At 52.4% G+C, this 26,438-nt stretch overlaps 1 protein-coding gene across 6 annotated transcripts in view; it reads left to right on the plus strand.

The window, feature by feature from the left end:
- The window catches only part of CALN1 (calneuron 1), a 159,040-nt gene that overhangs the window by 85,683 nt on the left and 46,919 nt on the right, over positions 1-26,438 (plus strand). For all 6 annotated transcript variants that reach the window (XM_050325666.1, XM_050325667.1, XM_050325670.1 and 3 more), the window contains one exon: positions 18,484-18,596. In XM_050325666.1, the coding sequence (XP_050181623.1) occupies positions 18,484-18,596 (113 nt within the window). The remainder of the gene's footprint in view (positions 1-18,483; positions 18,597-26,438) is intronic.

Genomic DNA, 26,438 nt, shown 5'->3' on the forward strand with positions numbered 1-26,438 from the left:
GGAGCAGAGGTCGGAGCTGCCCCTCCTGAAGAAGCTGCAGATCCTGATGAGCCTTCACTCCCACGAGGGGCTGTTAAAGGCTGGAGGGGGATTTCACACAACTAAAAAGCAAACCAAAGTCAGATACCAGAAGCTGAGGCAGGCTGAGGATGACTGATGGAAGTGATTCCTTTGCTGCCATCACCACCGTGGAACATCCCACAGGGATCATGGAAGGCCAATTCCTGGCCCTGCCCAGGACACCCCTAGAATCCCAGTTGCAAATATTCTTTTGCAAGGCTGTTGTAACCTTTCTCTTCGCATTCCTGGGCACCATCTGAGCCAGGGAGATGATCTGAGTGCCCAGCCAGGCAGAGCTGCCCAGCCCTGTGGCCACAAGTGAAAGATTCTGTGGGTGGGAGCTGCTCCCCGTGCTAATGAAGTGTTGATGGGCTTTGAGGGAGAAGTTTGGAGGGGTGGAATAATTTCCAGCGAAGTCCCGCTGTGAGAGCTCATCAAACAATTACTGAGTGGTAATAAAAGAAACAGAACCCACCATTAACAGGGAGAGGGAAATGCAGCATCAGGATGCTGGAGCCAAGGAGGACTTTTCTAACAATCAGAGCTGCTCACAGTGAGCAGAACGCCTTTAAAATGCCCTTGGTCAGAGCGGGAAGGGAGGCACAAAAGTGTGCAGGGAAGCTGGGATGCAGCTCCAACCTTCTCCCACCCTCTCACAGGGAGCTGTGACGGGGTGCAAACAGTGAAATGAGGCCAGAGCAGAGCCCTGCTTGGAGGGGGATCAGTGAGAGCCCAGAATTCTTGGGGAGGGTGTGAAGAGCCGAGAGCAGGGGAGGTGGGGGATCCCTGGACACCCCTGAGCTGCACAGGAACACTGTGTTCAGCAGGGAAGGGGCTCTCAGCCTGTCCAGGGTGCTCAGCATGTCCCCCAGACAGGCACAGACACCCTGGCAGAGAGAGGAGCTGGGCTGTGGAAATGATCTCATTCCTGAGAGAACGGGCAAAACAAGAATCCCTCACTTTTAAAAGCATTTTCTCCCAAAGTTATTGATTGGGCCTTGCTCTGTGCTGGCCTTTCCTGGCAGAGCAGGGCACGTCTCCTGAGGTTTTGCAAAGCCCAGGCTCAGCCTGGTGCCAATTCCCGGGGTCTTTTACCGAAACTCGGAGCGTTTTTGGGAAAAGAGCGCTGGGGCCTTGGCTCCCAGGTTTGATCCATCTCCAGTTGTTCCTTGACTCTTGGTCTCCCAGACTCGAGACTTTGGCACCGTTCTGTGCACACTCCTGGTGTGCAGGGACCTGTAATGGGAGAGGTGGAGTCAAAAGCTGCAGGAATGGGCTGCAGATGGAAGGTGTTCAATTCCTGCTGGAGGCTTTTCAGGAAGTGTTTTCTGCAGAGATGGGGTTGATCCTCCCCCTCCTCCAGCTCAGCAGCCCCAGCAGCTCCAAGCTGGGTGTACTGGGGGGGATTTATTGCTCTTCTGTCTGCCCTGCCTGTGGTTGCAATGTTTGAGCAGAGGGTTTGGGGGCTGCACTCATGTGAAGCTCAAATGCATTAAAAAGAACCAGGGGAATGGGAAATTCCTGAGGCACTGAGCAAAGAGGGGAATATTTTGTGAAAGATTTACCTTGCCTGCAAATTGAATTACTGCTCTACAGCTTGAATTAATATTACGTGGCTTATGGCTACTTTTGCTCTGATGGATTATCTTCATTTTTTTCCTGGGGTTTAGCTTGAAATATGGAGTGAGAAGCAGGAACAGCTTCCTCCTCCCTCTCCCACTGGGATGAGAATCATTCAGGAGCAGGGCTTGGTCCCAGTGAGCTGCCAGGGGTGCTGGTTGTGCCTGGCACTCCCAGGGACAACCTGCCCCCCCTTCCCAAATACTCCTGTTGGGGTTTTCCTGTTGGGCTTGAGGGTTGCCAAATTTTTCCAGGGTTTTGGCTCAACATCAGGTGGATGGGAAGCTCAGATGGATGAAAGGTCACACTCAAGGAGGGTCAGGAGAGCCGGGGGGGGGGGTTCAGTGAACCTCCCTCACATCTCCTGGCACCTGCCATGAATTATGATGTGACAGAGGGTAACGTGGCCAGACATCCATTCCCCCCCAGAACTGCTGCCAGTGTGTGCTAATAATGAGGTAATACAATTGGCAGGGCTTGATATTTAATCTGAAGCTGGCCTGAGCAGACCCAGAACTCTGAGTGCAAACACAGAGTTTTCCTCAGCAGGTTCCTCAGGAGCGCAGTGGGGTTGCAGGGTGGCAGAGGGGATGGATCTGCCACGGCCTCTTTAACTGCTGGGCTTCAAAATGAGCAGCCAGAGCTGCTCTGAGATTGGTTTTCCCTCTAAATCTTCTCTTCTGTGGGGACACAGAGGGAGGCTCAGCCCTGAGTGGGTGAGGCTGAGGAGATGTTGGTGCTGTGGGACTGCCAGGTTGGACACAGAGTGTTTGAAGAGCAGCATGTGCTGGAGTGGGGCTGTGGCTGAGCATGAACGGGGCTGACAAGAGCATTTCACACCTGGGTGTCACCTTCTGCCACAGAGCCCTTGCCAGGCTCAGTGAGGAGACTGAGGGGAGACCTCCCTGCAGCTCCAACTGCCTGGGCAGGGGCAGAGGAGGGGCAGGACTGAGCTCTGCTCTGGGGGGACCAGGGACAGCCCCCAGGGAATGGCTGGAGCTGTGTCAGGGCAGGCTCAGGGTGGATCTCAGCAAAAGGTTCTTCCCCCAGAGGGTGGTTGGCACTGAACAGGCTCCCCAGGGCAGTGGGCACAGCCCCAAGGCTGCCAGAGCTGCAGGAGGGTTTGGATGATCCTCTGGGGCACAGGGGGGGACTCTTGGGGCTGGGCCTGTGCAGGGCTGAGGGTTGGACTCCAGGATCCTTGGGGGTCCCTACCAGTCCCTCCCAGCTCAGCACAGGCTCTGAGTCTGTGATAACACAGGATTCACTCTGGAGGTGCCCAAGGACAGTCTGTCCTGGTGCCACCCTGTGCAGCTGCCCAGTGACACCTTCAGAGCCTCCCCAGCAGAGCAGGAAGGAAGGAGCTTTTCATAATTCATCACATTTGAAGGCAAAACGGACTTAGTTAGAAAATGCTGCTTGAAATAAAGCACAAATGGCTGTGGCACAGCGTGGATTTTGGCCAGGAGGTGTCAGATCACCTCTGATGCCTCCACAGCTCCCAAGTGCTGCCACCAGCTCTCCCTCAGGGGGACAGACCAGCAGGGTGGGGACTGGGTTTGCCTACAGAGACCTTCAGCCACTCTCTGAATTCTCTGCTTTGCTGAATGCTCTGATTTCCAGGGAATATCTGAGCCTTCCTGTCGTGGTTTTGCCCTGGCTCAATTTACTTTTATACCCCCACATACAATTACTACTAGTTGAGAGAAGGTTTATGCAGACAAAAAGAGACTGAATTAAAAAAAGTATGAGTATTTATTATTAACAAACTAAAACTAAAGAATTATATTTACAACAATTCTACTTAAGTAAAAGGTATTATGTATTTACAGAAGATACTTCTCCCCCCACCTCCCTTTATATCAGTCCAAGGAGGAGAAGCAGTCCTTTTCTGTTCTCAGAATTCCAGCTCTCTCTCTCTCTCTCCAGTAACTCTGCAGCACTTCCGTCGCAGTTGGAACTTCTTTATCTCTCTCTTATTCTGTGTTGGCCTCCAGGGCTGGGTCTACCCCCCTCCTGGGTTAAACCGAAGGCTGAGGGTTACCCAGGTCCTGAAGGGTCTCCTTCCATAGACTTGCAAGGGGACACTTGCTTACTATGGATCTTCTTCCACAGGGTTACAGGGGATAATGGTTTAAGAGTTCACCCCTGTTTCCCTATGGAGGTCCCTCCCCATGGGAGAACAGTCCTTGATAGACTTCTCGGTATGGGTCCAGTCTGGATCCCTTACTCGGATCCCAGTATCCCACCTGAGCCATTTTCTGCTCCAGCGTAGGTTCTCTCTAGCACCAGCAGCACGGATCCCACACATGGATCCCAACATCCCTACCTGAACCGTTTTGTGTTCCAGCGTAGGTTCTAATACCCGTCAGGGTCATAAATCTTCAACAGCAGCAGCATGGATCTCTCACTGAGATCCCAAGCTTATCTGAGCCGTCTCGCTCCAGCATAAGCATCGATCCCTTCGAGGGTCACAAAGTCTTTAACAGGACTCTGCCTCATCTGAGCCGCTTTTACTCCAGCATAAGGCTTTCTCTCTGTTAAAGTCACAAATCTCTGGTACATCCACAAGCTCCTCTGTGAGACGCATGGGGGTCTCTTCACCCCAACAAACTTCTACAGGTGGCAGGGTTTTATTTTTCAGTCTTTACCCTGCTGAAGGGAGGGAGAGCGAAAGGGAGAAAAAGCAGCTCTCCCCCCTTCGAACTTTTCTTCTCTCTGCGACTGTTTCAGCTGCCAGCTTCGACCTTGAAAGTCCTGTTATCTCATGGCTGGAATTCTTCTGCAGCGGTTTCTCGTCTAAGCAGTTTGTCTTTTAAACTTTTTTTTCTTCACTCTCTCACAAGAGAGAAGGGAGGCTTCAGTGCTGCACCTGCCCCCTCCCCGGCCCAAGCCGGGGAGGAGGGGGCCTTGGCCCTCCTCGGGCCCACCGCGTCTCTCCTACATGGCTGCTGCTCCTAATTTCAACTGCGCCACCAACCTTCTCTTCCGTTTTCTTAAAGATGTAATTAGCAAAGGCGTCATTGAACTTTTTGATTGGTTTTTTGTCCGGAAATCACCTGGACAAAACCATCCTCAGCCCCAGGGATGGGCTGATGGGTAAAACCACGACAACTTCCCCCCTTCGCCTTTGCGAATTACATTTTAAGAAATTTTAAATTCTATAATAAAGATACAATTATAAATAGACAAACTATAACTAAAAATTATTCTATTAAAAATTAAAACAACATCACTATAATATTTAACTCTATTATTTTCTTTTTACTACAACCACAGTACACATGGTCAGTCTACTTTTGTCTGCAGACCTTTCTCTCAGTTATCTTAAAATCATTATGACCAATTTCTCACATGAGGCATTAAAAATGTTGGGGTTTGATTCAGTCACTGCCTTTCTGGGCAGTCTTTGCCCGCATTCTCCACCAAAAAATGTCGTGGTTTTGCCCTGGCTCAATTTACTTTTATACCCCCACATACAATTACTATTAGTTGAGAGAAGGTTTATGCAGACAAAAAGAGACTGAATTAAAAAAAGTATGAGTATTTATTATTAACAAACTAAAACTAAAGAATTATATTTACAACAATTCTACTTAAGTAAAAGGTATTATGTATTTACAGAAGATACTTCTCCCCCCACCTCCCTTTATATCAGTCCAAGGAGGAGAAGCAGTCCTTTTCTGTTCTCAGAATTCCAGCTCTCTCTCTCTCTCAGTAACTCTGCAGCACTTTCGTCGCAGTTGGAACTTCTTTATCTCTCTCTCATTCTGTGTTGGCCTCCAGGGCTGGGCCTACCCCCCTCCTGGGTTAAAACCGAAGGCTGAGGGTTACCCAGGTCCTGAAGGGTCTCCTTCCATAGGCTTGCAAGGGGACACTTGCTTACTATGGATCTTCTTCCACAGGGTTACAGGGGATAATGGTTTAAGAGTTCACCCCTGTTTCCCTATGGAGGTCCCTCCCCATGGGAGAACAGTCCTTGATTGACTTCTCGGCATGGGTCCAGTCTGGATCCCTTACTCGGATCCCAATATCCCACCTGAGCCATTTTCTGCTCCAGCGTAGGTTCTCTCTAGCACCAGCAGCACGGATCCCACACATGGATCCCAACATCCCTACCTGAACCGTTTTGTGTTCCAGCGTAGGTTCTAATACCCGTCAGGGTCATAAATCTTCAACAGCAGCAGCATGGATCTCTCACTGAGATCCCAAGCTTATCTGAGCCGTCTCGCTCCAGCATAAGCATCGATCCCTTCGAGGGTCACAAAGTCTTTAACAGGACTCTGCCTCATCTGAGCCACTTTTACTCCAGCATAAGGCTTTCTCTCTATTAAAGTCACAAATCTCTGGTGCATCCACAAGCTCCTCTGTGAGCCGCACGGGGGTCTCTTCACCCCAACAAACTTCTACAGGTGGCAGGGTTTTATTTTTCAGTCTTTACCCTGCTGAAGGGAGGGAGAGCGAAAGGAGAAAAAAGCAGCTCTCCCCCCTTCGAACTTTTCTTCTCTCTCCTGCGACTGTTTCAGCTGCCAGTTTCGACCTTGAAGTCCTGTTATCTCATGGCTGGAATTCTTCGGTAGCGGTTTCTCGTCTAAGCAGTTTGTCTTTTAAATCTTTTTTCTTCACTCTCTCACAAGAGAGAAGAGAGGCTTCAGCGCTGCACCTGCCCCCCTCGGCCCAAGCCAGGGGAGGAGGGGGCCTTGGCCCTCCTCGGGCCCACCGCGTCTCTCCTACATGGCTGCTGCTCCTAATTTCAACTGCGTCACCAACCTTCTCTTCCGTTTTCTTAAAGATGTAATTAGCAAAGGCGTCACTGAACTTTTTGATTGGTTTTTTTTGTCCGGAAATCACCTGGACAAAACCATCCTCAGCCCCAGGGACGGGCTGGTGGGCAAAACCACGACACTTCCCAATCCTCAGCAAAGGCAGGGGAGCACCACTGCATTCCCTAAAAACTCCATCTTTCCTTCCAAGTCCCTTGGCTGAGAGTTCAAGCAGCATTTGGACAACACTCTCGGGGACTCAGGGATTGTTGGGGTGGCTGTGCAGGGTCAGGAGTTGGGCTGGATGATCCCTGTGGATCATCCAGCTCAGGATATCCCATGATTCAGCAAGGTGTGCTTCCCCCAGGGGAACAGGGACACAGCTCTGCCCCAGGGGGAAGGAACAGTTGGCATAGAAAGATGAATTAGGGAGAATCTCCTTGGAAGCTTTCAAGGTCCCGAGAGAAATCTTACAAATCATCAGAGATCTTACAAATCATCAGAGATCTTACAAATCATCAGAAACCCCCTTTGACGAACCACCAGGAGATGCCACAGTGGAAAACACCAAAATAGAACAGGGAGGAAAAGGGATTTGCAGTGCAAAAATGTTGCTTTTTTTGGGAAGGGAAGGGAGGAATGGTTGGTTCCATCACGTGCCAGAGCATGAGATTCCCATTAGGCCAGAGCTTTGCTTACATCTTGCTGGAAGTGGGGCGTGACTGGATGCCTGCAGAAGGTGGTTGGAGCAGCTGGGCATCTCTCCAGGGTGCTGGGCCTTGGAGGGACACTTTGTTTGCTTTGGGTCTGGTACCAGAGGTCAAATCTTACCTTTCTGTCCTTGACTTGCTTTATTCTTAGCCGTAATTATGTATTGCATGAACATAAACACTGCGGGCTGGGAGAGGTGGGGATGTTTCTGTCTGCAATCTGGAGACTGACCTGAAATGTTCTGCCAGGATGGGGGGAATGTAAAATATTTAATCTGTGTTTCCGTGCTGGGAAAAAAGAAAAAAAAAAGAAAAAAAAAGAAAAAAAAAGGAATAAAGGAATTATTTGTAAATTCTTTCAGTTGGCAGTAATGCTAATAAAACTGCAGAGAAATGGCACATTAAATGTGTTGCCTTCTCTGGGATGCCTCCACTTTAAGCAGAGCTTTCTGCAGTAAAACAGATGAATGTGTGATTCAAGTGTCAAACTCGTTCGTTACAACACGAGACACTTTTATCTGAGGAATAAAACAAGCACTCCATGTACTAATTAGAGGAGCAGCTGCTTTTCAGAACCCTGGAAAAATAACTTCAGGCTTCAAGAGTGGGAAAAAAACCCAACAAACCCACCCCAATGTATCAAATTATCGTAGTACAAATAGGAGCTACTTTGATCAAGCCAAAGTCGAGCTGGTTGCCTCAGAGAACAGGGGACTTACCTGCTGCCTTTGTCACATGCTGGGATGTGGCAGCAGGAGCAGCAAAATTCCAGCAGTGACACCCTTGAAAAGCAGGGATTAAAAGCCTGGATAGAATCATTAGGGTTGGAAAAGACCTCTGAGGTTGTGGAGTCCAACCATTCCCCAGCTCTGCCAAGGCCACCACTAACCCATGTCCCCAGGTGCCACTTCACATGTCTTAAACCCCTCCAGGGTTGGGGATTCCACCACTGCCCTGGGCAGCCTTTTCCAAGCCTTGGCAACCTTTCCAGTGAAGACATTTTCCCTAAAATCCGACCTAGACCTGCCCTGGAACAACTTGAGGCTGTTTCCTCTTGTCCTACCCCAAAATTGGGTGTATTCCCAATCTGCTGTGCAAGGGAGCAGGGAATTGAAGGAGGGATAAGAGCCCAGCAAGGTGTTCATGGGGACCCTGGCAAAAGGGTTTGGAAGATGTGCAGCTCTCCCAGGTGGAGGTTTGGGCAGCTCCATGATTGCAGTGGGGTTCTGCAGGATTATTGTCATCTTCTGCTGTGCATGAGGGCACCTTCTCACCCTCCCCAACTCCCTGACAGGAGGGGGGAGCCGGGGGGGGTCGGGCTCTGCTCCCAGGGAACAGGGCCAGGAGGAGAGGGAACGGCCTCAGCTGTGCCAGAGGAGGGGCAGGGGGACATCAGCAGGAATTTCTCCATGGAGAGAGTTGTCCAGCCCTGGTACAGCTGGAAGTGTTCAGTGAAGGAGCAGATGTGGCACTCAGAGCTCTGGTTTGGTGGGCAAGGGGGTGTCGGGTTGAGGGTTGGACTTGATGATTTTGGAGGTCCTTTCCAACCTTAATGATTCTGTGACTCCATGATCCTCTTTGGAAAGGGCAGGAATGACGGTGCTGTGACTGCAGGGCACCAAGGGCTGGGGACAGGACACTCCCCAGATGTCACTGGTGTCCTGCTGCTGGGCCAGGGTGTGTACAGAGACCTTGCTTTGCTTTGCTTTGCCTGCACTTGCTTCCCAGAGAGAGGGAAGGGACATCAGAGCTGGGAGCTCCACTGGCTGTGTCCCAGGGGTGGGAGGATCAAAGGACATGCACTGGGACGTCTGGAGAGAGAATGTGCCTCTCTTTTAAAAATCAGGTGCTGAGCTTTCCCCTGTGATCAGCAGAAATTGAGATCCTTGCAGGCATTTCATGGCCAGATCATCAAATCACAGAATCACTGAGGTTGAAGAGACCTCCAAGGTCCTCGAGTCCAACCTTTGGCCAATAAAATGTTTGCTTCTGTCCAAAAGATCAGCTTCCAGTGCCCTGTGTGGGACAGGCTGACATTCACAAGCTGAAAACATTTTATCTCTTCCTTTTGTGTCTCCCCTTGTTCTTATTTGGGATTTTCCTGTTTTTTCTTTTTTTTTTTGTTTTTACTCCCGTGGATGTTTCAACCTGTCAACATGAACCTGTATCAAACAGGGGGGGACCAGCAACCATTTCTGTGTTAAAATGCAGTTCACAGGAATCAGAGAATGCCAGAATGGTTTGGGTTGGAAGGGATTTTAAGGATCATCTCATCCCACCCCCTGCCATGGGCAGGGACACCTTCCACCAGCCCAGGTTGCTCCAAGCCCCTTCCAACCTGGCCTTGGACAGTCCCAGGAATGGGTCAGGGAAAGCACAGACAGGTTGTTGCAGGTGTTTGGTTTGCCCCCTGTGCTCAGAGTCCTCTGATTATTCGATGTTGAGAACTGATGTCACCAACCTTCAGCAGGGTTGGCCTTTCAGGTGTGTTGCTGAGCTGAGAAACTTGGTCAGCAGGATGGATTTGATGAGACTTGTCTTTATTTATAGAGGCCACTTTCCTCCTGTCTGCTCTGATTTGGAAAGTGGAGATTATCAAATTATGTGTTCTCACTGCAGACAATGAGGAGTAATTATGGCTGCTGGTGAGGCTTGGCAGATGTGCAGCTCAGGAGTGGGAAGGGGTCACCAGGAACATCAAATCCTGCCTCTGTTGAAGTGCCAGGATGGCTGAGGGCAGCTGTGCCAAGTGGACAGGACAGAATGAAACCCTGGATTGCAATCCCACCCCAAAGCCTGTCCCTCCTGCGCTCTGGGACCCACCTCGTGCCTCCGAGTTTGTTTGCACCCTTGTTTAATTTCATTTATTCTTTAAAACACAGCGCCCCTGGGGTGATGATTTTGGCTTCACAGGATGTGTGTGCCACAGGGAACAGAGCTTTTCTCTGGTTTAATGAGCCTGTGACTTGCTGGTTGTCTCAGAGCTGTCTGGTGGCTGCTGTGACGCTCACAGAGCTCTCTGCTCCTCCCAGGGCCCAGGGAGCCACTTTAATTAAAGTCCTGGATAGTCAAGTCGTGACTTTGCTCCTCTTGATCCATCTGACAAAGGGATCAACTGGTGAGAAAGTCTGCAAAGAGCTGCAAATGAACACACTTGGGTTTGGCTGCACAAGGAGAGGGTTTCAGGGACATGGGAGGACAACAAAGGTGGAAGGGCCTTGAGAGGAAAGGGCTGAGGGCACTTGGTGTGTTCAGCTGGAGCAGAGGAGACTGAGGGGAGACCTCCCTGCAGTTCCAACTGCCTGGGCAGGGGCAGAGGAGGGGCAGGACTGAGCTCTGCTCTGGGGGGACCAGGGACAGCCCCCAGGGAATGGCTGGAGCTGTGTCAGGGCAGGCTCAGGGTGGATCTCAGCGAAAGGTTCTTCCCCCAGAGGGTGGTTGGCACTGAACAGGCTCCCCAGGGCAGTGGGCACAGCCCCAAGGCTGCCAGAGCTGCAGGAGGGGGCACAGGGGGGGACTCTTGGGGCTGGGGCCTGTGCAGGGCTGAGGGTTGGACTCCAGGATCCTTGGGGGTCCCTCCCAGCTCAGCACATCCTGGGATTCTGTGGGTTGGGGGTGATGAGGGCTTGGGGTGACACATCACACTCAGCAGGCTCTGCAGGGCCCTTCCCTGCGGGACAATCTGATCCCAGGGCTGGGAATTGGGGCATCCTGCAGCTCCCCAGGGCTGGCAGAGCTGACACAGCTGGGCAGGTGTCTGATGGATATTTATTTTTCCCTTCAGTCACTTTTTTCCTTGGACTCTTCCTCCAGCCGAGCACTCACAGCATCCTCCTTGTTGGAGTGGCTGTGCTGGAGCAGGGGACACGTCCCCCTGTGGAGGCAGAGCCCTTGTCCTCCTCCATCACTGTCTCCCAGGTCAGCTCCCAGACAGGCTCCCCTTGGGCAAACACAGGGAGTTAATAGATCTTGCTGCTTAATGGGAAGCAAACAAGTCCTGTGCAGCTGCTTCCTCTTCCCTGCCAGACCAGGCAAAGTGCTGTCAGAATAAGTAACTCTCAAGGTCCTCTGCTCGGTGTTGGATGGAGAAACCTCCTCACACCCCCCCAGCTCCATCTCTCTGGGCTCTGATGGAGCCCTTTGGCCCCCATGGAAATGTCCTGCTCCAGGAATGTGTGTCTGTACAGGGTGTGAAGCTTTTCTGTGCACTTGTTGTCAGCAAAGCAGAGCAGCCAATTCCACACAGCCCCCTGAAAATCTGCAGGACTGGAGGGGTCCCTACGAGCCCAGCTGGCTCCAGGGGAGATGTTTCGTCCTTTCCTTCAGATCCAGTGAAGCTTTTCACAGAATCCTGGAATGGTTTGGGTTGGAAGGGACCTTAAAACTCATCCAATTCCACCCCCTGCCACGGGCAGGGACACCTTCCACTAGCCCAGCTTGCTCCAACCTGGCCTTGGACACTTCCAGGGCTGGGGCAGCCACAGCTTCTCTGCCCAACCTGTGCCAGGGCCTGCCCACCCCCACAGGGAACAATTCCTTCCCAATATTCCCTCTATCCCTGCCTGTTGTCAGTTTGAAGCCATTCCCTGTGTCCTGTCCCTCCATCCCTTGTCCCCAGTCCCTCTCCAGCTCTCCTGGAGCCCCTTTAGGCCCTGCAAGGGGCTCTCAGGTCTCCCTGGAGCCTTCTCTTCTCCAGGTGAACCCCCCCCAGTTCTCCCAGCCTGGCTCCAGAGCAGAGAGGCTCCAGCCCTGGGAGCATCTCTGTGGCCTCCTCTGGACTCATTCCAATGGATCCCCATCTTTCTTGTGTTGGGGTTGTTGTTGTTGTTGGCTTTTTCCCTCCAAAAAGTCATTTTAGCTGTGGGATGTGTGGCAGAGCTGGTGGACAGTAAAAGGGTGAGACTATTCCCAAGGAGCAAGAAAAATGAGAAACTCTATTTTTTTTTGCAGCTGGGCCTGGTCAGGGAGTATCAAAGACCCTCTGGGGATTCCAGGGGAGTGCAAACAGGACTTTTTGGAGATGGATGCCCGTTGCCATCGTTCTCCATCCTGGGCACTGGTTGCCCATCCTCATATGGGCAGGAAGGGCAGGTCTGGCGAGCCTCCTTTGGGGACATTCAGGACACTCTGGGCCTCAGTTTCCCCTCTAAAAAAAAAAAGCTGTGTCAGCACTGCAGCAGAGCTTCATCTCCTCATTTCAGCCCATTCCATGGGTGCCTGTAACTCAAAGTGTTTTCCAAGAGGAAAGTTTCACGAAAGCCTCCCCGTGGTGGGAGCTGCAGTTGTGGGTTGTAATTAGGCAGAAAGTCTGGGAATGGTGCTGGGGGAAGGGTCAGGCTGTGGCTCTGACCTGAAAACCTTTGAAACCCAAAGTCCTGTCTGCGAAATATCCTGTGGCTGGAGCTGTTCCCTGCACATCCTCTGCTCCCCTGCAGGCTCAGCAGCCAGAGCCCTCCCAGGCTGCCTTACCCGTGCCAGGTTATGTGGGCACAGCAATGACACAGCCCGGGACACAGAGGCACTGCAGGGAGCTATTAAGGGAATAAAAATAAACAGGAGTGTTGTGTGTGCCTGGGCCCCAAGCTGCAGCAGACTAGCTCATTAACTTTAAATATATCACCTACCTGCACTCTGGAGGTCAAACCAGAGCAAAAAAAAAAAAACAGGAGTGGGAACGCTCAGGAGCCTCCACACAGCTCGGCTGGGATGTCTGCTGGAACGGCAGGGAGCTGGGCAAGAGGGACCACCTGAGCACCTGCCAATGGCCAGGGAAAACACTTCTTTAGGAAGCAATCAGGTCAGATTATCCTGGCTCCCAGTTGAATGCCCAGTCTAAGTGTGTTGTGCCCTTGGGTGGAGATGATGCAATGCATGCACGATGCAATCCATGCAGGTTTCTCCCCATCCTTTTCCTGCTGTGACCAGCCTGGGAATGGTCAGGGAAAACACTTATTTAGGAATCAATCAACTATTTTAATGCACAAGGCTTTGAAAGCCCAGTCTAAGTGTGTTGTGCCCTTGGGTAGAGGCAATGCAATCCATGCACAATGCAATCCAGGCATGTTTTCCCCCTCTCCTTTTCTTTCTCTCTCCTGCTGTGATGATCCCTGGAATGGCCAGGGAAAACACTTATTTTGGAAGCAACCAGGCCTAATTTTAATGCACAAGTTTCTGAAGGCCCAGTCTAAGTGTGTTGTGTCCTTGGGTGGAGATGATGCAACCCATGCACCGTGCAATCCATGCACGTTTTCCCTCTCTCCCTTTTCCCTTCCCTCTGCCTCTCTTCAGCCCAATGAATATTTAATTACATCCTCCAAGGGAGCCACTCCAACAGGAGATTTTTGGACAGGGATTGACTGAGGGCTGAGGGTTGGCTCTCCCCTGGGGAGGGGGGTGAGGTGGGTTCACGCTGCTGCATTTCATTATTCCTCCAAAGCACAAGAGCTGTGACAGGAGAGTCTGCAGGAGGCTGCTGCTCCCTGGGATGTGGGGATTTGCAGTCCTCTACTGGCTCCTACTCCCCTGCCTGGCAGACTCTTCCTGATCCTGTGGGCTCAGGACAAGGCAGGGTGGGGTTCAGGCCCTGTGGGTGTAGCTTGGCTTGGTGGAAAAGTGCAGCTGGGGGTATTTTGGGCTGTGGGGCTGGAGTCTCCTCCCTGGGGATATTCCAGAGCCCTCTGGACACAATCCTGTGCCATGTGCTCTGCGCTGGCCCTGCCTGAGCAGGGAGGTGGGACCAGTGACCCACTGGGGTCCATTCCACACTGACCCATTTGGGACTGTGGGATGTGGTGATGGCAGAGCTCTGCCTGTGTTTTTCCTTCCAAACATTCCCCAGCAAATGCAACTTTCCCTTCTTCCCATCAAGGGGTCTGAGGGAAGATGAAATCCCTTGTGTGGAGATGAAAACTCACCAGCTTAGAGAGAGGGTTGGGATTTTCTGTGCTCAGCTCTTACACACCAGTGAAGAACCAGCAAGAACAGCTGATGGCACTTGAAACTTCTTTGTCCAGGGGATCTGGAATCACAAGCCCTGATGTGAATCAACTGGTGTGGAAGGGAGGATTTTCCAACCTTAATGATTCTGTGATGCCACTGGTGTACTTAGAAAACCTAATGGGCATTTTTCAAAGGAGCAGACACCCCCTCCTGGGGGAAGGCAAGTACAAAGCAAATTTCTCTGGGCTGCAGGGTCTGGAAGAGCTGGAAAAGCCCCAGGTTTCCCAGCTCCACACTGCTCTGAGCTGCTGCTCCATCATCTTTGGTGCACTGAGAAGCACAGGATGGGTTGGGTTGGAAGAGACCCTGAAGATCATCCAATTCCAACCCCCTGCCATGCCCACACTTGGAATAAATGTGCTGGATGTTCTGTGGGCCCAGCTATTCTCTGCTGTGGCTCTGTGGAGCTCCAGGGGAGCAGCCAAACTGGGCTCACAGCACAGCAAATGTTCTTCCAGGTGGAGTTATCCCCGAGGCCTTTCTGCACCCCCCAAGCAAACAGTGCCCAGGGTGACTTTGGCAGGTCTGTGACCCCTTGTTGGCCAGTTTTTGGTCACTGAGAAGGTTCCCAGAGACCCCAGAGATGCTGTGGGTGCCTTCAGCATCCTTTTTCCGTGGTGGGACAATTATGCTGCCACTGTTGCTGTGGACAGCTCGTTGTTATCCCTTTTCATTATCACATTTGCCTGTTTTTTGTGAGAACTGGGACAGTGGAGCCAACCTTTGTGGTGTCTGGGAGCACAAATGAGCACAATATCCCCGTGCTGAGGGGCTGGGAATTCTGAGCAGATCTGAGTTGTCTGTGCTGATGTGGCCAGAGATGTTCTGAGTCATCCTTTAGTCGTGCCAGGTTCAGCCATGTGGTTGTGACCCTGCTTGGGACTCTTTGACACCGATGCCAGGGCGAGGAGGAGGCATTGCCAGGGAGAAAGATGTGAGGGCAGAACTGTCAGGAAACCAGTAAGTGGTTTAGGTGGGTTAAACCAGGGGTTGAGCTCAGCTCTGGTGCTTTGCTCAGCGCCCACCCAAGCAGTGACCTGTCCCTTGGTGCCATCCTGCCTGGAACCCCTCTGCTCCTCACCCCCCTTGCCATCTGCCAGTCCCCCTGTCCCACTGGAGCCACCCCCCTGTGCCTCAAGGTTTCTCTGCCCTCCCAGGTTGTAAATAAGTTCTTGCCATGTTTGAGTGACTTGGCATCATGGAATCATTAGGGCTGGGAGAGACCTCTAAGATCAACCAGTGCAAGCACTGACCCAGCACTGCCAGGCCCACCCTAAACCAGCTCAGAATTAGTTTGTGAATGAGCCACACGTGGCTCACTCTGAATATCAACAGCTCAGCCCCCAGGGAATGGCTGGAGCTGTGTCAGGGCAGGCTCAGGGTGGATCTCAGCAAAAGGTTCTTCCCCCAGAGGGTGGTTGGCACTGAACAGGCTCCCCAGGGCAGTGGGCACAGCCCCAAGGCTGCCAGAGCTGCAGGAGGGTTTGGATGATCCTCTGGGGCACAGGGGGGGACTCTTGGGGCTGGGCCTGTGCAGGGCTGGGGGTTGGACTCCAGGATCCTTGGGGGTCCCTTCCAATCCAGCACATCCTGGGATTCCAGGAGCCCAGGAGAGCAGCAAATCTGTGGGCCCAGCAGAGGAACGTGGAGATGTGTGGGGGTGTGATTTGCCTCCAGAGCAGAGTGGAGAGCAGATGGTCAGTGTGAGCATCACACATCAGCTGGTACCTGTGGTACCTCATCAGCTGGTACACAGCTGGTACCTCACATCACCCTGTGACTGTGAGGAAGAGGAGGAGGAGGACGAGGAAGGCACCTTTTGACTGAGCCCAACACACATTTCAGGCTGGGTGCTCCCAGGATCTGATGGGCTGTGGGTACTGGGCAATACCTGGTGATGCCATGGCTGTGGAAAGCACCCCTGTGCATTTTCTCATTGCAGGCTTGGAACCTGTGTGTAGATTTTTATATTTCTCTCCTGGCAGTTACACAGTGCAAAAGGAATTTTCAGACAAAACTGTGATTTCTCTTTCTTGATGTTATGATGTTGCTGTCTCCTGAGACCCTGATGGCAGGAAGGTTTGTTCTCTGCAGCTTGAAGTGAATGTTAAGGGGATATTTCTACCTGGCAAAGTGTTTCGGGGTCTAGTTTCCTTGCCAGTTAAGAGTTTTAATTGAAAAAGCAGTCAATAATGGGACAATGCATTTTTTAATGGCATCTTTCTACCGAGGTTGTGGCAAGTGCTACAGTGAAGCTGATAATTAAAGCCTGTGAAGTTAGTTATGATCCCTGGCAAAGGCACGGGGCCATCAGGAGCAGGGTCTGCCCAGAGCCTTGTTCTGAGTCAGCCCCAGAGTCCAGCAGTCCTGGCACCTGCTGCTCAGGGGTCATGAGTGGGGTGAAGTCCTGCCTGTCCTCTGGGGGTGAAAGGACAGCGTAGAGAACCCAAACTGAACAACTCAGAGTTTGGGGGCTGCAGGTGCACAGCCCAAATCTGTGCAGGGCCTCTTTGAAATGCAGATTGTTTTCTCCCTAATCTGGCTAATTCCAGGAAATTACCATCCCAGTTTGCATGGATTTGTTCCTGGCTCTGTGTCTGATCCAATCCCACTTGATGCTGTTCCCAGGGGGGAGCAGAGGGAGCAGATGTTTCCATAGCCAGGGGATGGGGTGCCCACCCCTTTCCTTCCCTGCTTAATCAGCTGTCCCAGAAATGCAGAAAAGCTGCAAGGGCTCAGCCCTGCAAAGCCCTGAAGGTGTGAGCAGCTTTAGCAGTGAGATGGGATCTCTGGGCACGTTCCAGGATCAAAGCCACCAGGAATCCCTGCTGGGCTCCTCTCACTGGCTCAGCCCCGGGATATTCCCTGCAAGCAATTCCAGGCAGAGCCCCCCTGACTGGAGATCACTTCTTTGACTCTGCTTATTATCTGGGGAGATGAGGAGGGATTTCAGTGGGTGCATCTGCTCACATCAAGCATCTGAGATGTGATAAAGAGGACAGACACACGTGGTGCTTGGGAGGGTGGGGCAGTGCTGCTGGCAGTGGTGGCATTTGAACAGCAGCCCTGGCATTGCTTTAGTCTGGTGGTTTCAGACACTTCTCCCACCTGATGATTTAATCTGCTTTAGTTTAATGGTTTCAGACACTTCTCCCACCTGGTGATTTTTTGCCTGGAGAGGTGGGTGCAGTCAGGTCCAGCTGAACGAGAACAAAACACAACTACAACTCTTGCAGTTGCTGATGGTGCTTCCAGACCTGGAAAAGTGCAAATATATCCACTCCCTCAGTGACGTGCAGGCGGGTGTGCCTGTGGACTGATAGATTTGGGGAGATTAAATATTTTCAGAAGGTCTAGACATTGTTCAGACAAACAGGTATTTTTATGACCCTTCAGCAGGCAGGAATGTCCCCTTTTTTGCCATTTTCATTTTCATGGCAGAAGTTCTCATAGGGAAAAGTAACACTGGATAGGATTCTCCCTCCAGACAGCCCTGTGCCTGGTTTGGAGCACAAGCAGGGGCTCAGGGCAGCAGCAGCTCAGCTCATTAGTGGCAGGAACAACCTCCTCTCCCTGTTAAAGGCACTGAAGCTGTGCCTGCTGAGCACTCAGGCCTTCCCAGAGCTCCTGGAAAGCTGGAATGAAATGCCTCGTGGATTTGCAATAGTCTGGCTCTCTGCTCTGTGGACTCCCTCCCTCTGGAGGATGCTGCTGGCCCTGGAAAAGTTTTGCAGAGACCTGTTTGGCAGCGGTGAGGGAAGAGCCCTGGATGTGCTGCTGCCTCCTGTCCTCCTGCCAGGAGGGCTTTTGGAGAAGGGATTGGCCTCTGCAGGGCTGGGAATGACCTGCTCACCTCTAGTCTGGTCCTGTCTGCAGGTGTGGATGGGCCACAGCAGGGGCCATTCTTTGGGATGTCAAAGGATCTGGGTCTGGAAGCACCATGGGGTTGATGGGGGAGGTGCCATTCTTTGGGATGTCAAAGGATCTGGGTCTGGAAGCACCATGGGGTTGATGGGGGAGGTGCCACAGTGGGTCCTTGATGTGCAGCAGATCCAGAGCAGCAGGATGGACATTGGCACTCGGGGATAATAACTTGATTATCAGGGATAACTCCTTGATAACAGTGAGGGTGGTGAGGCCCTGGCAGAGGTTTTCCAGAGAGTTGGTGGCTACCCCATCCCTGGAAGCGTCCAAGGCCAGGTTGGCCAGGTTTTGGAGCAAGCAGATCCAGCAGAAGATGCTCCAGATGCACTAGGTGGCCTCTAAAAGTCCCTTCCAACCCAAACTATTCCCTGCCTCCATAATCCTGTGACGTTTTTCTTTCATTCCAGGGGATGGCCAGGTGGATTTCGATGAATTTATGACCATCCTGGGCCCTAAGCTGGTGTCGTCGGAGGGCAGGGACGGCTTCCTGGGGAACACAATAGACAGCATATTCTGGCAGGTGAGTCAGCATTTCATTAAAGTGCAGCTTTAACCAACTCTCAGCAGCTTCCAGAATGGATTTGTTGAGGAGAACACTGTGTCTTCCAAGTGTGAATGCCTGTGCAAAGGGCCCTGGTGTGTGCTGAGCTGGGTGTCCAGCTGAGCCCTGCGTGGGAGGAGGGAAAGCCCTTCCCGTGGGTGGGAGGAGCTGGACACCACAAATCGCCCAGACATTCCTGCAACACCTTCAGCAGCGTTCTGGAACTCAGGTTTGGAAGAGAAAAGCGTTTTCCTTGACGAGTTTTTGGAGTGTTGGGAACCTTGAATCTCCACAACCGTGTCATTGCTCAGGGTCCCTGGGCTGTGGTGGGGGATGCCCCTCGTGCCCAGGAGATCAGGTGGCACTGGTGCTGTGTGCTGAGCTCAGGGCCAGCCTGAGGGCTGGGTTGGCACAGGGGATGTTTTACCCCAGGGAGGTTTGCTCTGGCTGGTTTCAGAGCAGGTCTCTGGCAGTAGGAGCTGCCTTTTTTTCCAGCCTTGCAGCGGGATTTCCAAGAGCTTCAGAGCTTCCAGGAAAAGCAGTCCAGGCTGTTATGGCAGGGATTAAACATCTCCAGACCCACAGTGCTGCACTTTTCCTTGCCAATGGATTAAATGTGTGGCTTCCTGTGGGGTTGCTGTTCCTTTCACTGACCATCAGCAGCCTTTGCCTGCTAAGACACTGCAGCTGTGACCAAGTTCCCAGGAATCACAAGAGCCCAGCCTAGAAATGAGCATTTCTGTCTTATTTTACTGCCTGCCCTCCAGTACAGTCCGGACTGAACTGGGTGGACCTTTGGAAAAGCATTTTTAAAGTCTTCTAAAAGCTTGTTGCTGGCACGTGACAGGAATAACCCTGGGAATCCTGCTCTGGATCCCAGTGTTTGCTTGTCAAAGCAAGACTTTGGTGTCAGTGAATTCTCTGGTTGGTAACGAATGTGGGGGAGGTGAGGGCTGGAGGACACCAGGAAGGGCAGCACCGGGAGAACCAGGAATGTTTTGTACCTTGGGAGCCTCATCCCAGCGTGGCAGAGCAGCAGGGAGGGGAGGAAGCACCACCCAGTCCCACTGAGCCTTCCAGGCTCCCCTTCCAGCCCCTCCCTGGAGCTGCTGGAGAAGCAAAAAGCCCTGTTGGGAAAGCCAAGCTCGTGAGCTGAGCTCTGGGATGGGGAGGCAGAGCAGGCTGGAGCCCTCTCCAGGATTCTCCTGGTTAAGCTGCTGCTGTTGAGTGACCCTCCAGCCCAGGGGAATGCCTGAGGTGGCTTTGCCCAGAGGAAGAGGGGCAGGAGGAGGGGGTGGGAGCTCTGGATTTGGAGCAGCAGGATCCTGGACTCAGCTTTCCCTGTGCTCCCAGGGACCTTGTGCCCCCCCAGGTGGGGGTGGGATGAGGGAAATCTGAGCAGAGACTCCCAACAACCAAACCCTCCGTGGGCAGGGCCAGCCCTGGGGGGGTCCCTGCAGGAAGCAAAGCTCTGACTGACTCCCACCAGCCCTGGGAAACAATGGTTGGGATCTTTTCCTTGTAAGGGTAAAAACACACCTCTTTCCATAGCGCTTCCCTGGATTCCAAAGCCCTGGAAGGGAAGGCTTCAGCTCAGACTGCTTTTCTGCTGGGATAGGAGTGAAGACTACAGTCCTTTTGCTGCTTTTTTCCCCAAGAAAAAGCAAGGAAAACTCGCACAGGTGTCACTCAGGGAGCAGGTTCCCGCTGCCCATTCCTGCCTGGCTTTACCCTGGGCATCTGCAGGGCCAGAAGTCACCTGCTCTTTGAGCCTTTACAGCTCTGCATTGTCTCCAGTGGGATTCCTGATGGGAATCACTCAGGTTGGAAAAGCCCTTTTAAGACCATCAAGTCCAGCCACTAATCCAGTACAGCCAAGGCCACCACTGCCCCATGTCCCCAAGTGCCACCTCCAGGGGTGGGGGCTCCCCCACTGCCCTGGGCAGCTGTGCCAGGGCATGACCACCCTTTCAGTGAAGAAATTGTCCCTGATATCTGACCTAAACCTCCCCTGGCACAGCTTGAGGTTGTTTTTTTGGAGTGACCACCTCTGTCCCCCTTCCCTGAGCTGCTCCTGCTCTCATCAGCTATCCCAAAGCTGCTTCCCTTCAGTGTTTCTGGCAGGGGTTGGCAGCTCTGGGGTAGCTGTTTCACAGTCAGAGAGGTGCTGTTGGATCAATTTTCAGCCAGGAGAAGTTGTTTTTTCCAGAGGGAACACGAGTTTAGTTCCAGTTATGCACCCAGGGCTGGGTTCTGCCCAGGTGAGTTTGAGGCATTTCCACTGCAGGGGCTTTCAGGGCTGGGAAGGGATTTAGATCAAGAGCATCACAGGAAAGCCAAACATCAGCATTGGTAAATAGCAGCTCCTTTTTTTGGGCAAACAGACTCCAAATCTGTGCACTGTGCCCCTGCCAGGGATGAAAAGAGAGGGGAGAAAGTGGAATTTCACATTCATTTGCAGTTTTTGCCCCATTTCTGAGTGCAAAGACCTTCAGGCTCAAGTGTTCCACAGGATGTAGAGTGGAGGACCTCCAGTCCCTGGGGAAAGGAACAGGACCAGAAGTAACAACAACCTTGGATGATAGGTTTTTAATTAAAATAAACCTCTGTCTTGGCTGAAATGCTTTTGGAAGTCAGAACAAGTTTGAATGGTTAAACAACCAGGCTGCAAGCGCATCATGAGCAGAATAAATCCTGTGCCCAGCAGCACCGAGGAGATTATTTTGAAAAGTCAATACTTTGCACAGGGATCATCTGAGAGGGCTGATTATTTCCACCCACCCCCCTTTCTCCCTTCACTGTGTGCAGGTGGAAGCTGCAGGGAAGAGCATTCCATGCTGTGCTGGAGCACTGCCTGGGCAGGGAGATGTGGAAGCACCATGGGATGGGGCTGGACCATCCACCCAGATGTGGTGCCCCTTTAGACACCGTTCAGTGTTCAGGAGCAGCCTGGTTATTTTGGGATAGATAAAGCTGCTTTGCAGGAGCAGGAAGAGCAGAATACCAGTGCAGGGGTTTTGCTGCTCAGAGTTCCCATTCCTCCTCCTCTCTGCAGTTTTTTTGGGGGGGACAGGCAGGGCTGGGGAAGGGGGTCCTGCAAAGGGAACAGCTCAGCAGCTGCTCGTGTTTTCTGGGCTTGCAGAAACCTTTTAGATCCTCCAGACTTTGGGGTGAGGGATATGTTGGGGTTTATGACCTTTGGTGGATGAGTAGGAATGGCCAAAGCTACATCCCATGAGGTACAAGGAAGGAGGGACGGGCAGGGACAGCCCAGGGACAGCAGAGACCCCTGGGGTCCTGAGCCACAGGATCTGCAGAGCCACCAAAGGGTGGTTTGTGCCCTGGATGGAGAGGAAATGGAGCAAGAACCACGTCCAGCTGTGGTGCCACATCTGGCACTGGCTGGGGAGGGGGCTCAGGGAGGGGAGGGGGCTCAGAGCTTGTGAACACGGGGGAGTGGTGGGAAGTGGCTGGGGTGGGACATGGGAGAGCCAGGCTGGGAATAAGGGAGAGCAGAGGGACAGGACACAGTGGAGCCAGCTGGAAATGTGGGAGAGCACAGGGACGTGGCTGGAATGGGACATGGGAGAGCACAGGGACGTGGCTGGGGTGGGCTGTGGTGCTTTCCCCCTCAACATTGTGCCCTGATCCCTCAGAGCTTTGCTGGGTGAACCCTCATCCATCACCCTCTGTGCAAGGGTCACTGTGAGCACAGGGCTGTCCCAGGGGAGGGGTCTGGGCTCTCCTGCTCTGCTCAGTCAATTAGTGCTTTAACAGAGGGAAATGAAGCAGAACACGTGAGGGAACCTTGCTTGGTGGCCCAGGGGAGGAGGAGCCGTGCTGGGGGGCTGGGGGGCTCCCTGCAAGGACAGCTGTCCTGGGAGAGGCATTTTCCTTTCTGAAGTTCACCAGATAAACCCTATGCAATGTCTTCCTGCGTGGGGGTTTTCTCCTCTTGTCCCCACAGAGGAGTCAATTTGGTGGTGGCAGATGAGCCTTGTTGCAGAGGAATTGTGTCTCCATGTGCAGTTTCACGTGGTAACAGATCCAGCTGCCCCCCAAAAACCTCCCTTCCTCACTCCCCTCCTCCTCCTCAGCTGGTTCAGCCCCTCTGTGCAGGTGCAGGTTATTGCTAAACCACAGGATGCACCGCTTTTTTTTTGCTGGTCCTGAGCTGCTCTGCTGCAGATCCTTCTTGATTTCAGGGTTTCAGGTGCTGCTGTTTCAGCTTTTCAAAGAACCTTCTCAAACCGACTTTTGTGGAGGAAAAGAAATGGGATGTTGGGAAGGAATCCTTCCCTGTTCAGGTGGGCAGGCCCTGGCACAGGGTGCCCAGAGAAGCTGTGGCTGCCCCAGCCCTGGAAGTGTCCAAGGCCAGGTTGGAGCAGCCTGGGAGAGTGGAAGGTGTCCCTGCCCATGGCAAGGGGTGGAAAAAACAGGTCTTGAAGGTCCCTTCCATCCCAAACCATTCTGTGATTAACAGACTTAGTGCCCTTTAAGTGCCCTCCCTCTTGGTGGCTTCTTTGGGATTTAAATCAGGAAATGCTGCAGCTGAAAGTTTGGGTGGAAACTTGATGGGTGGGATCCAGGATGGACAATTGGAGCTGTATCACTGCACACCCCCATCCATGCACAGCCTCCCCCACCAAACAAGCCCCTCCTCCCCTCAGCATCGTCCTCTGGGTTGGAAACAATGTGGGTTGGTGCTTTTTGGTGGTTGAACCTGAGATACCTTACAGTGAGAAAAAAAAGGGTTTGTACTTCTTGAAGATCTGCCCTTTCTTGGGTTTCCCAAGCTGGATGCTGCCAAACTGAAGGGCTGGTTGAAAACCTTGGCATTGCCTCTTCCACAGAAACCACTGGAATTTGGGCTGGAAGCCAAGGCAGACATCTTTCCCTTGACAGCAGATGTAGGGCTTTGCTCAAGGGGAGTTCTTCCATTCATCCAGTTCACCAGTAACTCCAACGTCCTGGACCTTCTAATGCCAGGAATTAAACCTGTCCTGCCATAGCTGCTCCCTCATGTTTGCTCTGATGTGTTGTTTCCTTGTCTGCAGGTTTCAAATCTGAGATTTTTCCCCTGGGAGGATGCAGGTGGCTGTGCTGGGGGGCTCTGGCCAGACAGCCAGTGTGGATGGTGTGAAATCCATCCCAGCTCACCTGGGACACTGCTCAGAGTGTCCTTTGGGGTTAACAGAGAGAAACAGCCACTTGCAGGCATCAACCTGAGACAGCTTCATCATGAGGGGCAGGACTGAGCTCTGCTCTGGGGGGACCAGGGACAGCCCCCAGGGAATGGCTGGAGCTGTGTCAGGGCAGGCTCAGGGTGGATCTCAGCAAAAGGTTCTTCCCCCAGAGGGTGGTTGGCACTGAACAGGCTCCCCAGGGCAGTGGGCACAGCCCCAAGGCTGCCAGAGCTGCAGGAGGGTTTGGATGATCCTCTGGGGCACAGGGGGGGACTCTTGGGGCTGGGCTTGTGCAGGGCTGAGGGTTGGACTCCAGGATCCTTGGGGGTCCCTCCCAGCTCAGCACATTCTGGGGTTCTGTGCCTCAGTGCTGAAGAGATGCCTCGTGCTTCAAACCTGCCGGTTTTACTCCGTGTGGGATGAAGAAAGTCTGGAAGAGTGACTCAGGTGATGTGGGCACTGGGGACACTCAAAACCACCTGATAGGTCCCAGCAAGGCTTTCAAGGCCCTTCCTGATTTATGTACAGTGGACCAGCTCTGTTGGTGCCAAGACCATTATCAGCAGAAGGAGACAGTCCTGGCTGCTCCATTAAATCTCCCTTTGTTGACAAAGAGCTCCCCTTTGAGTGGTTGCACTCCAAGGCTGGGAAAGCTGAACTCTGGATCCATCAGCAAGACTCTGCTCTTTGCTCCTGATCCCTGTGCCCAGCACAGATGTGCTGTCACAGCTGGTGCAGATGTGAGCACTGGAGAGGTTCCTGGATCATGGTGGTAAAGCTGTCCCTGGGCACGGGGATTGTCCCCCCTGGAACCCCTTTGCAGAGCGTGGATTCACCCCCAGCCAGGAGCGAGCGACTCTGGGAGGCCCCGTTTGATCCCTTTCTGGGAAGGAACCTCATTTTCACCACTACAACATTTATCCCTGTAACAAAACCCACTTCTCAAGTCACCAGGATCAAATTTACAGCTCAGAACTGGAGGCACAGGAGATGGCAATGTTCTGGCAGCAGCTGGGAACCAACAGCAGCAACAAAGCACGACTTCATTGTCCCACTCTGTTCTTTCTCCTCAACCACCTTCCTGACATGTTTAGCCTTCAGAAATGCTCTCCAGCTTTGGTTCACAGCCTATTTACTGCAGCCAGTTCATATTCAGAGGCTTCCTGCCTGCTGGATGACAGTGGAAAGCTGGCCTGGCGGGCTCTGGTGGGGCTTTGTGCACACTCATGGACTTAAACCCCATCAGCTCTTGCTGCAGAGAGGTTATTTTTTCTAGGCCAGTTTATATATAAACTCAGGCTGCAGCTCTCTGGCTTTTTGGGGTTGGGTTGGGGTGGTTTTTTTGCCCCTGCTTGATGTGGGAAACAGGAACTGCTCGGAGGTTTTGCTTGGAAACGTGAGGAGAAACGTTCAGGAAATAGAACTGTGTGTGAGCATCATCTGATGTGTGCACAGGCTTGGGGAAAGGGTTTGCAGCTTTCTGTGGCCTCCTTGCCCAGGGGATCGGATTCTCCAGCCCCTCTGAGGACCAGGAACATTCCCAGAGCTGCTTGTGTTGGGATGGGGATCACTTTGGCTGCCTTTGAAAGGCACCTCTGGGTGATGGAGCAGAGGTGGCACAAAAACACTCAGGGGGGTTTCAGGGGCAACAGCTGTGTCTTCAAATCCCATATCCCAGCACTCCCAGGGTCAGGAAGGAGTTTCTTCCAGAGGCAAGTCCTTAAATCCTACCAGATCCCCAGGATCCATCCTTCCCCTCTGCACAGAGAACAGGACCTGTAAGGATCTGCAGTCTGGGTGTCACTGGAGGACTTTGCCTTTGGCTTCCCTGGATACTTCAATTCCTGTAACAAAATCCCCCTTTCACTGCACTGCAGTGATTTTGTCGAGTCCTTAATTGACCATAAGAAAAGTCTGATTTTAATGGAGATCAGAGCTTGGGAATTGTTTAAAACAGACTTGATAGTGGTGGCTTTTTTCTATTTCTTTTTCCTGAAGAATCCCCCCCTTTGAGATGGGAATCCATATATTGCCCTGCCTCCCAGCCCTGGCTTTCAGGGGGGTAAAAACACTGTGAAAATTGAAAAATTAGAGGGAAAACCAGGAAAAGAGACACTACAATTGAAGAATTATAGGGGAAAACAGGAAAATAGACACTGCATTGCTCATAAACAAACAAACCAACCCCTCAAGTGTTGGCAACTGTTTGCAGGGAACAAATGTGCTTAGAAAGAAAATGACCTTTTGTGTGAAACAAAAGCTTAAAAGGAAATTACTTGCTTGGAACAATAGGAAAAAAAAAAAAGGAAGGAGTATTTCTAGAAAAATGCAAGTGGAGAAGCTGCAGAAGGTCTCTGGGGTGGGGTGTTTGTAGCCCGGGTGGTGGCTGAGGTTTGCTGGTGTGAGACAGGAGAGCAGGCGGTGCTGGGGCACTGAGGAAGGACCTGCAGGTCCTGCTGCCAGGAAATTTCTCCAGCACAGAGTTCAATTCACATTTTCCCAGAGTGTATCCAGGATTTTTGGGGCAGGTTTCTGCTGGAACCTGAACACCTGAAGGCAAAAGCTCTGGCACAGGTTGCCCAGAGAAGCTGTGGCTGCCCCAGCCCTGGAAGTGTCCAAGGCCAGGTTGGACGAG

This window comes from Myiozetetes cayanensis, unplaced genomic scaffold, assembly GCF_022539395.1.
Source record: "Myiozetetes cayanensis isolate MyiCay16 unplaced genomic scaffold, myiCay2020 scf30, whole genome shotgun sequence".
In the NCBI taxonomy this organism is placed as follows: domain Eukaryota; kingdom Metazoa; phylum Chordata; class Aves; order Passeriformes; family Tyrannidae; genus Myiozetetes; species Myiozetetes cayanensis.